Source organism: Myotis daubentonii, chromosome 6 (assembly GCF_963259705.1).
Source record: "Myotis daubentonii chromosome 6, mMyoDau2.1, whole genome shotgun sequence".
NCBI lineage: Eukaryota > Metazoa > Chordata > Mammalia > Chiroptera > Vespertilionidae > Myotis > Myotis daubentonii.
In genome coordinates, this window is record NC_081845.1 from 11732591 (window position 1) to 11748096 (window position 15506).

Here is a 15506-nt window from a genome sequence, read left to right on the forward strand (position 1 = left end):
AGAATTGCTTTTAAATTAGTATTTAGTCATAAGGCTGAATCTGTTTTCAGGCTGGATTCAGTAAAAATAAAGGCAGAAAAAAACATTGTGTGTTTTTCTTTTGCTAAGAGACAGCCTGTTTAAATATCAATGTGCTTGACCAGTACCTTACACAGATGAAAAGTTTATTACAATTGTCTCTAATCACATATGTCCCGACTACCAGCTTACCTTACTAAGATAAAACTATTGACCTTTTTGAGTCTCTGTGAAAGGAAAAACACAAATGAATGCAAAGAACACATTTGCTCTGATCTACCATTAACTCCCAGGAGGAGGTAATTCACAAGTGAAATGACAGTCAGTGAAACCTATGATATATACAATTATTATTTTTTAAATTCTAGTGCTCAGAATAATTAAATCTACATCTGAGATTGCCTTGGTGACTTATCAGTAATTGCTCTTAGCTCTCAAAGAATGAATTATTTTAAAAGTAAAGTGTCCTGTGGAAAAAAATGTGGTCACCTGAGTCTTGCTAAGATGAACTCAAATATTACCAAGGGCATAATGGAGGCTTACTAGCCACTACCTACCCATTTTAAACTGCAATTATAGCCAGAATGCACACAAATATTTAATATCAAGTATTTTTGGCTTGCCTCAAATTTTACCAGACTTCCACACATATTTTTAATTTTACTTTTCCTTAGTAGAATTATTTTTTATTATGTTGAAAAATATGTTTGGATCTCTTTGAATATCTAATAAATTTCTCCAGATTTATTTCACTAATCATAGTATGCTATTTTGTAGGTTTTCTGCATTTTCTTGATAACTATAACTGTATATGTATATTTTTAACTAATGGAAAATATACTGATTTTTTAGGTTTTCTGGAAGCAAGCTTAAGAATGAGGTAAGATTATTTTCATTTCTTCCGTTTTACATCTGCTATACTATATTGCAAACTGATCAATAAATGTTAATCACCCTTGTTGGCAAATATAGAAATAAATGTTATTTATTAGAAGCTTCTTGAATGACAGAAGTCGTCAGACAGAGCTAATTTATACTTGGGGCAGCTAATGGTTCTTTGCATGGACCTACTGAACAACTTCCAATTAACCTAGGAGAGGTGATTTTTTAATTATCCATACCTCACATCAGATGTTTAAGCTATTGTAAAAAGAGACCATTACTGATCAAAGAAATTTCCACTTAAGAGTAAACAGAAAGCCCAATGCTAAGGATATGGAAAGAATTGCTATTTGGAATATACCTGTTTAGATAAAACCTTTAATAGTTATCAAGAAGCCCAAATGTTATGTTATGGTTTGTTTCAATATTATGGGTCGCGAACAATGAAAATACATCCTGCATATCAGATATTTACATTACGATTCATCACAGTAGCAAAATTACAGTTATGAAGTAGCAATGAAAATAATTTTATGGTTGGGGGTCGCCACAACATGAGGAACTGTATTAAAGGGTCGCGGCATTAGGAAGGTTGAGAACCACTGTTAGTCACTCTGCTGACCACTTCTTCCATGAGGGGGATTGTGGATGGTGGAGGTGGGAGCTAGGGAGAAAGGGCACATTATACCATCCCCCCTCACTTTATCTCTAGACTCCCCTCCTCCTACCAGCCCCCAACCAAACCACAGATCAGCAAGCTGACTTTATCTAAATGAGTTAGACTGCCATTAGGGATTGCATGGCTAATTAAGCACATGATAAGGCCTTCATTATCACGTTAACTAAAAAAGAGGTGCTGCTGAACTAGGGCACATGAGCCTGAGTTGGGTGGTAAATCTGGACCTGAGGTCAATTGTAGCTCCATTAGTTTGGTGAAATGATGCAAGCATATTATCGTAAGAAAAAAATATAAAGCCCCAATCTTCTGAAATGACCAAGTTCTTCCCACCAGTGTTCTTAATGCAGTTAATGGCTAGTTATATAATAAAATTCTCGAGGTTGCTCTCTTTGTCAATGAAATAATAGCTCTTTATTAGATGAGCAATTGTGAAAGTGCAAGCATATTGACTTAGAAATATACTTCACTTGACTGAAGTTTATGTCAACAGGGAATTTAAGTAACTTCTCTCAGGTGTTTTTTCTACCACTTTGGTAGAACTGATGTACTAGCAAACTGTCAGCTGATGTAGCATGTGTATGGCAGCCCTTGCTTTATAGAATAATAGAAAAATGTATCTCAAGTCTTCTGTTTCATCCTCAGAAGAGTACATGACACATTCAGGTGTAGATTTTGTCGATAAAGTGAAAATAAGTGATTTTGGTTAGGCTATATAGCCTAGTTTTCTAAAGATACCTGAAGAAATAATAGAGTCCCATTATGATAATGATTATAGAAATGAACACCATTAAGGATTTTCTAAAGGCTCAGAACTACTCTAGATACTTAAAAAACAATAATAAAGTATTTGTTTAACAAAATTGAAATTAAAAAAATATTTTGTACGTAAGGTGACCATCATAGCTTGCTCAGGACCCAGGACTTTCAATGTAAGTCATTTGAACATTAATACTTATTAATGTTCATATTTCTGGTCATTTGAACATGAATAACTGTGAGGTAGGGAAAACAGATGTTAACATTACTAGTTTACAACTGAGGAAATTGAGACTAAGAGATACATCTGCTTTCTAAAATAGTCTGAGTAAAGTTCTATTTTTTAAAACCCATGGTCAAGATATTAATAGATATATGGAGTTAAAGGTGCTAGGGGACAAAACAGTGAGTGGATAGATTTGACTCTTTACATTGTAGCAGGAAAATATGTCTTAAGTGATTATAAAGGGTGTCATGGTAGTTAACCTAGTTGAAGTGGTTAAGGACACTTCCCATAAGAAGTGACATTTAAGGAAATAACTGAGAAAGAAGTGGAAATTTGGAGGAGGAGTGCAGTAGGGGAAGAGAGTGGAAAAGTGGTCCAGACAGTTGGAACAGCACAGATTAGAGTTTCTCAGACTTGGTATTATTTACATTTGGGGCCAAATAATTCTGTGTTGTGGGGATGTCCTGTGATCTATAGGATGTTTAGCAGCATCACAGTGTTAGGACAAGAAAGAGGACTTAGATATTTAGTTTAATAGAGACGGAAGCCATCGTAATGGATAGAAATGTCTAGAAATAAATAAATGAGGAGAGAAGAGATTACAAGAACAGTTGTGCAAAGTGAGGTAGAAGAAAATGTCAGCAAGATAACTGAAGAAAATTTAGAGAGCCAAGAGGAGGAGAACATTGTGGCAGAGAGCTGAGAGAGAAAAAATTTCTTCCAATAAAAGGGAATGGTTACTACTATGAATTGGCGCTAAAAGGTCATCAAGATACAGACTGGAAAATATCAATGGGACTAGTTAAGTGGAGATAATTAATAACTTCAGGGAGAGCATTTTCAGTGGAGAGCTGGGTTTGATTTGTTTATAAAATGAGGGGGAAGCCTGACCAGCATGGCTCAGTGGTTCAGCATTGACCTATGAACCAGGAGATCATGGTTCTATTCCCGGTCAGGGCACCTGCCCAGGTTGTGGGCTCAGTCCCCCATGGGGGACATGCAGGAGGCAGCCAATCAATGATTCTCTCTCATCATTGATGTTTCTCTCTCTCTCTCCCCCTTCATTTCTGAAATCAATAAAAATATTATTTTAAAAATGAGTGGGAAGTGGCCTAATGAATGTAGAAAATTTAGTCACATTGAGGGTGATACTTGGGGAAGGACTTGAAATTCAGTTTTGAAGAACGATTAGACGATCATTCTAATGTTGGTAAAACACATCTGGTAAGAGTAGAGACCGTAGATATGAAAGACAGGGAGGGGAAAGTTGAGAGCACAAGGTCACTGAAGGGGGGCATGGACGAGCTTCAGACTGGAGGGAGTGGCTTCGGAGAAGGAACACCTCTTTCATTAAAACTGGAAGGTGGAAAGGGTAAGTTCAGATGCAAGTAGATTTGCAGATTTTGCGGCAGAAATTGAGATAGTTTGGTGGCTTCAGACTTCTCTCTGAGGAATTAGTCAGTGGTCAGTTAGGTCATCTGCAGTGAGTGAAAATAATAAGAAAAAAGAGTTTGAAGAGTTTATGGAAAGGTACTAGCTAAGTGCAGATTAAAGAAGAGCATCACAGAAAGTTGTATAGCACAGTACTGTTTTTGGAATATGTAAAGTATTCAACTCAAAAATAATAAGACAACTCAATATAAATATAGTAAAGTATATGAACAGGCAGGTCCCACAAGATAAAAAGAATGACTACTGCATAACGTGTTGTTCATAGTGCCCATTCTGATTGATCAGGTTCTATCACATATGGTCCATAATATTTTGGATACCATTTCTGCCAATAAACATATGAAAAGTGCTCAATTTAAACTTTTAATTAGAGAAATGCAAATTAAAACTGTGAGTAATTATTTAACTATTATTGGAATAATAACAATTAAAAAGTCTAAAAATACAGTTTTGAGAATGTGGAGGAAAGGAACTCTCATAAACAGTATTAGGGACAATAACTAGTAAAATTGAAGGTGCTCACACCTTATAATTGCATTGCTAGAGAAACCTTCACACTGTGCACGAGGAGGCATGTCTAAGGATGTTCATAAAAGTATTGTTTACAATCTCAGAATATTAAAAAATAAATGTCAATTATGATATAATTGGAAAACATGTTTTATATATATTTATATGAGAGAATGCTATACTTCTTTGGAAATGAGTGAACTATAGCTGTAAGAGCCAAAGTATATTAATTTTAAAAACCTAAAACTGAGTGAAAAAAGCTTATTGAACTTAGAAGGATACATACTTTATTGTACCATTTTTAACGTAGTAGTACTTATTGCTTAAGAATATTTACATATGAAGTAAATAGAGGTTTGAATAGGAGTGATAATAACCAAATCCAGAACAATAATTATTTCTTTGACGAAGGAAGGGAAAGAGATTAGAGAGAACTACAGAAGCTGCTTTAACATTTCAAAAGTCTAATGTCTTAATCAAGGTAGTGAGTACATGGGTATTTATTAATTTTTATCTATACTTTAAAAAAAGTTTTAAATCGTTCTTAGTATAAAAGCAAACAAAATCAACAAAAACAAAACAAAAAGGAAAGAGGATGGTAAGAATAATTGTCAGTCAGTGGTATGAATTTTGATAGTCTTAAGTTTTTATTCATAAATATAGTGCTTCAAATTTTATTGTGTTTTAACTAGCTAAAGTACTGATTTGCCATTATTTCTTAAGGAAAAAGTACCTTGATTTCATACATTTCAACCAGGAAGTTTCCCTGATAGCTTGAGTTTCCTTCTCCTTAACATCAACTATTCATGGCCAGTTCAACAACTTTGTACCAAGATAAATAACAAATCCTCCCTTCTTGGTATATGCTCTTCAAATATTTGTAGAGTGTTATCATGCTCTCTTTTAGTCATCACTTAGCCAAACTGTGTAGCTGAATTCCTTTAATCTTTCCTCATAAATCAGACCCTCTTGCCTTCTAATCATATGGTTTCTTTTCTGTAGGTTCCTTCTTATTTTCTTTTGGAAATAAGATTTTAAAAATAGTTTACTCAAGAGTACTGAAGTCATCAGTTGACAAAAAAAAATTCAGATCTCTGTAGCTGGCTTATGATCTGGCACCTTTTAGTACTGTTAAAATAGCAAACACATTCCTGGAATCAAAATTATTATATTTTACTTTTTATTCCAATTTATCAATCCCTCTTTTTTCTGTTCCATGTTCTGGACAGATATTATTTGATTTTATAACAACTTTGACACAATTGTTAACAGATTCATACCAATTAAGTTTTAAAACCTTTCCCTTGAGCACTCTTTTAAAAAATAAATAAATAAATAAACTTTACCATTGGACATATTACATATGTCCCCTTTTACCCCCCATTGCACTCTTGATATTACACACAATCAGTAGCTTCGAGACACAAAACTATTATTTATCAACATGAGGGCTTTAAATAAATATTAAAATAAAACATATATTTTGTTCCTTAATATGTGTTTCTTTAACACTATAAAATTTTTATTGGGAAATGTAATATTATTTGTAACACACACGCGCACGCATACACACACACACAATTTTAAAAATAATCATAAGATTAAAAACTGATGATATACCTCATAGCTTAAAAGAGAGAAGTCCTCTGCGTGCCCCACCCCAATCATTTCCCTCCCCCTGCCACCAAAAGTTTCTGCTCTACAGAATTTGGTCTTAATCACTCCTTTGTTTTTCCTTAAAGTTTACCACTATGAATGAATACCTAAACATGTGGTGATAATTGCATAACAATCTGAATGTACTTAATACTGTTGAATTGTATACTTAAAAATGATTAAGATAGTAAATTTTATTTATTGTTTATTATTGCCCAGCTTATTATCACCAATGTATTGTTTATTATTTTCCCTACATAGAAATGGATTCATTTTTTTTCCTGTGGCTTTCTGGTTTCATTCCACATTAGGTTTTGCGATTCATCAGTGTTAATACATGTAGTTCTAGTACCTTTATTTGTACTGCTGTATAGTATTACATTGTATAAAAATATCAGATCACAATGCATTTATTTATTCCATTGTTGGTGGAAATTTTTGCTTGAAAAACAGTATTTCTATGAATATTTTTCAAGTGCATATGTGCAGGAGTGAAATTCTGTGTTGTAAATAACTTCTTCCTGTTGGTGGCATAACAGCATTCTATAGTATCTTTTGATGAAAGTAATTTAAAAATTCTATGCTTAGTGGGTTTTTTTGTATATTGTGTGTTAAAATCTGTGTATATTCCAGATCATAAATATATTTTTCCTACATATTATTCTAAAAGTATAAAGTTACTCTTAACATTTAATTATTTCATCTGTAATTGTTGCACAATGATGACCATTATCCGCTTCCATAACTAAAGGTTAACAAGGCTAAAATCCAAAATCGGATAGAAATGTGTTTTCCCCAAGAGATTCTAAAGAACAAATATCTGAGCTTAAGGTTGGGGGAAGGTTGAGGTGAGAAAGTCCAGAATGCTGGTTTGGAGGTTAGAAGATTTAGACTCTAATCAAAATTCTACTGCTAATTATCTCTGAGACTGAATAATTAAATTAACTTATCGCATTTATTTAATTCATAAATGAAGAAGCTGGGTTTGGCAATTCTTTATTCTCTCAGAGTTATAATGATTTCAATAGTTCTAAAAGTAGACCTTTCAAAATTTATGCTCTTAAACAAATGTGAACTAAAATCTCTAAAAGTTGTGAAAACTAGAAAATGTTCAAAGCTAAAATCCAAAGTAGTAGGAAATTTATCCTGACTATGAAACTATTTATGGTTTGGAAACAATAATTCTGCTGACATGTCTTGTTTATTCAGTCACACAATTTAAAGAGTTTACCTAAATCTTGAATTTCCCATGGGTTTTAGGATAAAGAATGACATTTTATGGGTTCCTATTTTATTATAACTGTATTTTTAATAATGACTTTATTGCTTTTCATTTTTCTGAATTATAGGGTGGCTTCACTCGTAAATATTCACTTAGCTCAAAAACTGGAACGCTTCTTCCGGAATTCCCCAGTGCTCAACACCTTGTGTACCAAGGATGCATTGCTAAAGAAAAGGTATCAATGAAAGCTACTTCTCTATTGATTTTCTGATAGGTTGGTTCCATATCTCACTTTGCTAGGAATCTCATGCCACTTGCAGGAAGCAGTCAGAAATCTGCATACTCAAACATAATGGACTGATTTATAGAAGGGACAAGTGTTTACTAACATCGATCAAACACTTTCCAATTAATTATTTACCATCTCCATGATAGTACATAATCAGAAGTTGGTAAAATAAACATTACAAGACTAAAGATTGTTTTTTATTTAAAGCTCAGTATGAAGGAAGAAAATACCAGAATGCATCCATCACACGCAGGTTTTAAATCATAAGCTTTATGTTTGGGATGAACTCCATTTAATTTCTATAAAGAGTTCTCAAGCATTTCTTTAGAACAGAATCTGTTCCTAGCACTGAGGGGAGGTACCTAGATGAATGCAAGGCCATGCACTAGATGGTCGCAAAGTTTCTGTTCAATTCTAAAATTCTTGGTTCTCTGGCATTTGCAAGTTATTTTGAAAGTTAAGGAAGAAAAACTTTTCATAGGATTCAGTTTGTAAATGATCTTCAACATGTAATAAAATATGTAGCTAAATCCTCCGCCATTTCTGAATTTCTGAAGTCATTTTTATATACCTACTAGCTGACTAATAGCAGGATCTATTTTTAAATGAGGGCATAATTTCTACATTCTTTTTTAAACCGGAGTTCATTTTTCATTAGCATTTGAGGAAAACACCTTTGGTCATATTTTGAGGTGCAAAGATAGAGGAATATGATGAAGTAATGCCCAGTTGTGTGACTGTAGAAACCAGAAATGAAAATAACACATTAATAAGAAAACTACTGGTAGATAGGTAGACATGCACAGTAACTTCTGATGACACTTACTCTGCCAGTTAAGAATAGGTGAAGCATTGAAGGTTATTCTCAAATTCTGATTCCAAGCAAAGCTCCTGAAGTGCGCCCACTTCCTACTTTTCTCCGCTCCCATCGTTTTTCCCTTATAGATGTAATGTGTGATATTATGGCTTCAGACTAAGAGAGCTCCAGTAAAGGTGAACATGTGGCAGTTTGTGGGGGAACCTGTGGAAATCAGTGGGACCTCAGGGAACACAGTTCTTTGGGGGAGGATATGGCTGAGCACCTTTGTGGAGAGGATTCCTACATATTGTAGAGACCTTGCTGTGTAAATATACCTGATGAGAGAAAAAGGTGGGGAGAGAGCAACAAAGGAAAAAGAGAAGTGAGGAACATATTCCAATAGTTTATTTCAGTTTCTCTGCTGGAGCCCAAGGCATTCCCTACTGTCAACTTGGAAAACTGGTCTGTAGATCATTATCTCACTCAGGTATCAAGGTGCTTACATAACCCCTGGTTTCTAAGTCATTCCAATTGGTCCCCATCATGAGCACCAGGGACCAGCACTCATTTTGTCCCTTGAGGGCCCTGAGCCCCGCCTTTCACCTTCTTCACCGGTAGCCAAGTTCCCCAGATAACTTCCCAGTCCCAGAAAGAGGGGTGGGCGGAAGCTCAGCACCTGCTTTCTTGAGACAGAAAGGATGGGACTGCCCAATGAGAAGTTGACTCCACTGAGGGGTGTTAGCTGAAGCTGAGGGACCTGATTCCTGCCTCATCATACTGTCACTCAAGGCAATTGCTACCCCCCATCACATTCTCACTGACTTTACTGGAGATAAAACTTGCCTTTGTTCCTGCATCTCTTCTCAGAAAATCAAGCAAAATTATGTTTATAAAGAATGCAAAGTATAATACAATGAAAATTTGTTGTCCTAAGACTATCTATAATAATAAAAGCATAATATGCTAATTAGACTGGACAGCCGAACGACCTTCTGGATGTCATTCCGGACGTCCTTCTGGACAAAGCTGTGGCAGCAGGGGCTGAGGCAGAGACGGTTAGGGGCAAGCAGTTAGGGGCGATCAGGCAGGCAGTCAAGTGGTTAGGGGCAATGAGGCAGGCAGGCAGAGTAGTTAGGGGAGATCAGGCAGGCAGTCAAGTGGTTAAGGGCAATGAGGCAGGCAGGCAGAGTGGTTAGGGGAGATCAGGTAGGCAGGCAGTTGAGTGGTTAGAAGCCAGCGGTCCCAAATTGCAAGAGGGATGTCCAACTGTCAGTTTAGGCCCGATCTCACAGGGATCTCTGCATGATTAGGCCTAACCTGGCAGTTGAACATCCCCCGAGGGGTACCAGATTGCAAAAAGGTGCAGGCCAGGCTGAGGGACCACCTTACCCCCATGCCCCATAGTCAGCATACCTCCTTGGAGGGAGATTGGTAATTTGCATATTATCTTTATACAGTTTGAGCTAATCCTCCAAAAATGTGTGCTGTCACTGGGCTGCAGGGATCAAGGTTGGAGAGCAAAGGATTAGATAGGAAATCCCCATCACTGTCACCACCCTAGATACTATGGGATAAAAATAGCTAATAATGCTCAATTTCTTAACATGCATTATGGATTACTCCAACCACTTTCCATCTAGTTAATTCATCTAGTCCTCATGACATTCCTATTTGATTTTTATTGTTATCATCATGTCCACTTTACAGATGAGGAAATAAAAACATACACATGTTAAGTATCTTGCCTAACATCACGTAGTAAGTGGCAGATTAGAACTGACATTCAAATCTAGGTAGTCTGTGGGCAAAGTTCACACCTTTAACCTCTAAGCCATGCTTCTGTTCACATAAACTACACAACTGGTAACAGTGGGGACATTTCTAGCTTATCAAATGATTTTGAATTTGAATATTTGTAAGTTGCTAAAATATTATCTAGTTCTAACCCATTCCAAATTTTAGATTATGTTTAAAACTTTATGCAATATAAATATCTGTGGTAACATGGAAATAGAGACTTTTCATGATAGACACTCAATACCCAAACTTTTTTTGGGTGAAGGAGTCATTTGATATTATTACTAATTTTAGGTAATATTTAGTAAAGTGTTACTATGTACCAAGCACTGTTCTATGTGCATCACATCTTACTTCATCCTCTTCACACCATATAAATGATATGTTATTACGACTCTACACAAAGACAAAAGCCTGAGGTTCAGAGACCGAGAAACATGTGCAAAGTCACATCTGGTAAGAAATGCAGTGGCGCTGGGCACTCAGGTTTAACTGACTCAAGAACCGAACCTGGAAACCACTCCACCACACTGCCCAAGCACCCACTTAATAAAACTTAAAGGCAAAGAGTTGGTGTGTTTTACCATTTCACACTTATTTCTCCAATCAGAGGTAATTTTCTTATTGAGCAGGAAGTCACCATGGTGCCTTGGCCTGTATGTCTCTGCAATCACCTTTAGCGTTGTTTTATGGTACTGTTCTATGATTATATAGTGCTTGCCTTTCTCCCTTCACAAGGCAGTAAGCTCCCTGAAATAAAAATTTTTCCTTTATTTTTTGATTCCTCAGCATTGAACACAATGCCTGGTATATGCCAGGAGCTTAATAAATGTGTGTTGAGTGAATGAACAAATGAAGGCAGTGTTGAAAGGATGCTGTGGTTAAGCTTTTTTTTCCTTGGAATAGGTTGATACCCTCATAATGATGTACAAAACTCACTGCCAATGCATCCTGGACAATGCAATTAATGGGAACTTTGAAGAGGTAAGGGTGACAAAAATGCTTTGCTGACCATACTATAAATATTTTCTTGTTCTGTTCTTTATATGAGTTGAAGCAAAAATCGTAATGTACGTACTCTTTGCTCTGCAACTAGATCCAGCATTTCTTATTACACTTCTGGCAAGGGATGCCTGATCATCTCCTCCCCCTGCTTGAAAACCCTGTTATCATTGACATTTTCTGTGTTTGCGACTCAATTCTTTATAAGGTAAGCTCCATGGGCTCTTTTAAACACAAACTATATATTTGTTTTAAGAGCATTCTATCTACATTTCTGCAATATATTTTTGATAAATTTGTTATTTCTGGCTGGAGAAACACCATTAATTATTTTTTTCTGATGAGAAAGCAAGCAGTTTAATAGTCTATGTTTAATAATATATGTATTTTAATGTAAGTTTACATGAAAACAAAATCAATTTTTATTTATAGCTAAGGATAATTCTAAATGCGACATACTAATACATGGACACTTAGTTAATTTTTATTAACTGTTCAAGGTGTTTTCAGATTAAATAACAATGTGGTTTTTTTTTCATAATGTCAGTATTTTGGGAAAGAGCAGAATTAAGCACTCTCACAGGACTAATAACTTGAAAAATCTTTAAACTCTCTAGCTTTAATGCATTAATGTCATTTTTGTTCTCAAACCAAATAAGAGTCCCCAAGCGTCTACAGAAGGATCTCAAAGACATCCTGAACGAAGACAAGAGGAGCCAGTTGGCCTTCTAGCCAAACACTTAGCAGGAAGGGGGCGAGGCTAGCTCCCCACAGTCTGTTCTCTAGTTAGAGGAGCAGCAAGGTCCAAGCCGAGGGAGAAAACCGTACTGAAATCTGGGTACCTTAAAGTGCATTTCCTACAGTTACCTACTAAATTGTCATTAAAAAAGGATTGGAGTTAGCAAGAAAACCCAAGCAGCGCCTTGTTAAGCATTAAGGAAACGAAATCCTCCTAAGTTATGAAGCAGAAGCTAAACAGATTCGGTCCAGAATCACCTTTGCAGACCAACTGGCAGGTGGGCTTGAGGCGGAATGGGGTGCCCGTAGTTTCATCCTCTGTTTAGCTCTCCCTCATCACAGGATGAGAGAATGGAGGAGTAAGTGCAGGATATTCTCTACTCTTAGTTCAAGTTACAGAAGGACAGAAGAGAGTGAGAATTGTCTTATTTTGGGAGGTTGAATAAGAATATTACGATTTTGAAGGAAAAGACTTAGTTTGCACTGACTAATTGCAATATTTAAGGCTTGAGAATGTAACCAGGAAGGGGAGGGAAGGTGGTTCCAAGAGCGGGACTAAGAAAAGACCCGGAGCTCAGGCGCACGTTGACCAGTAGAATAAAGCTGTTTGGATGTCATTCAGCACCTCTAAGAATATCCTTTAAGTATCTTTCCCCACCTCAAACGGTCTCTTTCTTTGAGTCCAACACAAAGATCCCGAGTTTCTCCTGAAATGAACCAAGTTTCTCTTCTTCACAGAGAACTCAGGGAGGCACAGTGAACACTGTCCATGGAGCAGTGTAAGATCCACATCCCCCTTTAGAGAGCGGTCCCAGCTTCTAGTCACTGAAACAGTCTGGCAAGACAATCCATTAATAACTAACATACTGAGCCTAGACAATGCTGTGTCTTGTTTTACCATCTCATCCTCAGGGAATGCCTGTTTTGCTGGTAGGCTACACAGGCCTTTGTAGATTAGTGTCTACCCACATTTTGAACTTTCTTCTCCTGTGGACCTCTTGGTCCTCTTCTCCAGGCTGGCCCACTAAGTTTATTAGTCAGCCTAGTGGATCTGCACTGCTCCTATCCTTTCTGGCTTAACAACCTCCTTTTTCATCATAGTTTATCCTGAGCTGGAATCAGCACTAATTTCTCCTTCTATGACTTTTCATCTCATACATCTTTAGGGCTCAGTCTAGCCCTTTCTTTTTGGTATTCTGTCTGTTCTTATAATTAGCTCCCTGTACCCACTATGTTAGTGTCACCTGCTTAACCTAGTAATTGCAATGTTTTTAGATCTTCCCCTCCCCCTGCCTTTTAAACACACACACACACACACACACACACACACACACACACACACACACCCCTCATACATGCATTGCTTTCAGAGATAAAAGTATAAGTTTCAGAAATGAATTAACATGTTATTCTCTTGAAAGCTAGGGATAAAAGCAATTGACAAATAATGTCTTTCTATGGAAATACTGAGTAAGAATTTGTAACTCTCTTTTGCTGTGATTAAGGTTCTTACAGATGTACTCATTCCTGCAACAATGCAAGAAATGCCTGAAAGGTAGGTTCAGTCAATAATACTCACAATAAGCCTGAAAAAAATGGTCTATGTATTTACCCCTAAGTTTGCAAGTAATTAATGTTCATTGTGGAGAATGAAAAACATGGATAATTACATTTAAAAAAATTAATCATAATCTCACCATCTTCTTAATGTCTTAATTATTATTTCACAGACTGTTTTCTAGGAATAACTGTAAATATGTACATTTTAAAAAGTAAAATGATAGTATACATACTATAGCAGTATATGGTGAAAAGTTTTCATATCAACAATACAAACCAACATTATCTTTTCAAATGGTTGCATAGGTTTCTAGCATCGGAAAAACACTATACTTTCTTTATTGAACCAATTACTTATCAATTGGAGCTTTTTGAACCCAATTCCAAGTAGCAATTATGATCCTGAATTTACAAATGAGGCAGCCAGGAGCAGGGAGAAGTTAGTTTATTATTTTATATTTATTTAATTTATTTGCTTGTTATTTATTTAGAGTCAGCCTATATTTTAATTGAAGTCTGTTTAACCTCAAACTGTCTACTATTTTTCCAGTACCATGCCTTAGTCCTCAACTTAAGCACCTCCCCAAATATATTTAAATCTGTTTTATTTATGTATAATCGGTAGATTATTAAATGATTTTTAAAATTTATGTATGTTCTCATAGTATAAACACAACCAACATTTGCAATTTTGAAATAGGGTCCTCTAATGAGCACATTTTTGATAATTAATCCCAGAGTTATATTTGGATTGTAATAATATACTACTAGAAACTAATATTACATATCTGAAATGATGTCACTTCCAATGTGATGGGCTCTGACGAAGCTAAAATATGAGAAATCAAGTGCACACTTATATTTCCCAAAAATATTTTATAGAAAATGATTGAATCATGAGTTAATATTGATAATTGTTAATTAAACACTGTGCATGACAAGCTTTAATCTAAGCACTTTCCATGAATTATTTCACATAATTCTCATAGTAATCTTGTGACATGAATACTATTGTTATTTGCACTCAACAGATGAGGAAACTGCAGCTTGAGGAGACTGAGTATATTGAGCAAGATGATAAATGCCAGCCATAGGCTGACTTCAAAGTCATGTTCTTGGAATCACACAATAATTGTACACCTCCATTAAACTACATTTATTTAATGCATTTGAACAACTTAGCATTTAACACATTGGTGTGGTTTTTTGTAGCTTATTAGCAGACATAAGAAATTTTGCTAAAAATTGGGAACAGTGGGTTGTTTCATCCTTGGAAAACTTGCCAGAAGCTCTGACTGACAAGAAAATACCTATTGTGCGAAGATTTGTATCCTCTCTGAAGCGACAAACATCTTTCTTGCATCTTGCTCAGGTATGTTAGCAAGCCGAGGGTACTGAGTCATCAACTCAAACATGAACCTTATAATAGCAAAGTCTGAGGGACTTTCAGAGTGTGGAGAATGAGTAGACAGGAGTCAAACGCATTGTGAGATTCTAAAACAGAGAAAGGACGTTAGTGGAAAAACTGATAACATTAGAATTATTTCTATAGAGTAGTCAGTAGTTCCATACCAAGGTTAATGTCCTGATTTGGGTAATAGACAATGGTTAGGTAAGGTGTAATATTAGGAGAAGCTAGATAGACAGCATACGGAAATACAGTTGGCCCTTGGTATCCATGAGTTCAACAACAGTAAATACTGAGGACAGTTGTACTCTGCACTGACTTTGAAAGTTTGTTGTAAGTTTATAATTACTTCAAAATAAAAGTAAAAATGTAATTCGAATGCAATGTAAAATGTAAAACTCTTATTTGCCACATGAATCTAAGTAACAAAAATTAAGTTTGAAAGAAATGAGCCCATGTGATATTTAATGTTGTAAAACCCACAAAACCAACAAAACTGCCTTCTAATTTGG

General features: G+C 35.8%; 1 protein-coding gene across 1 annotated transcript in view; it reads left to right on the forward strand.

Moving 5' to 3' along the window:
- The window catches only part of RFX6 (regulatory factor X6), a 43835-nt gene that overhangs the window by 13795 nt on the left and 14534 nt on the right, over positions 1 to 15506 (forward strand). Inside the window, exons 6-11 of the mRNA XM_059699590.1 lie at positions 871 to 898; positions 7529 to 7636; positions 11193 to 11270; positions 11383 to 11496; positions 13532 to 13581; positions 14799 to 14958. Of these exons, the coding sequence (XP_059555573.1) occupies positions 871 to 898; positions 7529 to 7636; positions 11193 to 11270; positions 11383 to 11496; positions 13532 to 13581; positions 14799 to 14958 (538 nt within the window). The remainder of the gene's footprint in view (positions 1 to 870; positions 899 to 7528; positions 7637 to 11192; positions 11271 to 11382; positions 11497 to 13531; positions 13582 to 14798; positions 14959 to 15506) is intronic.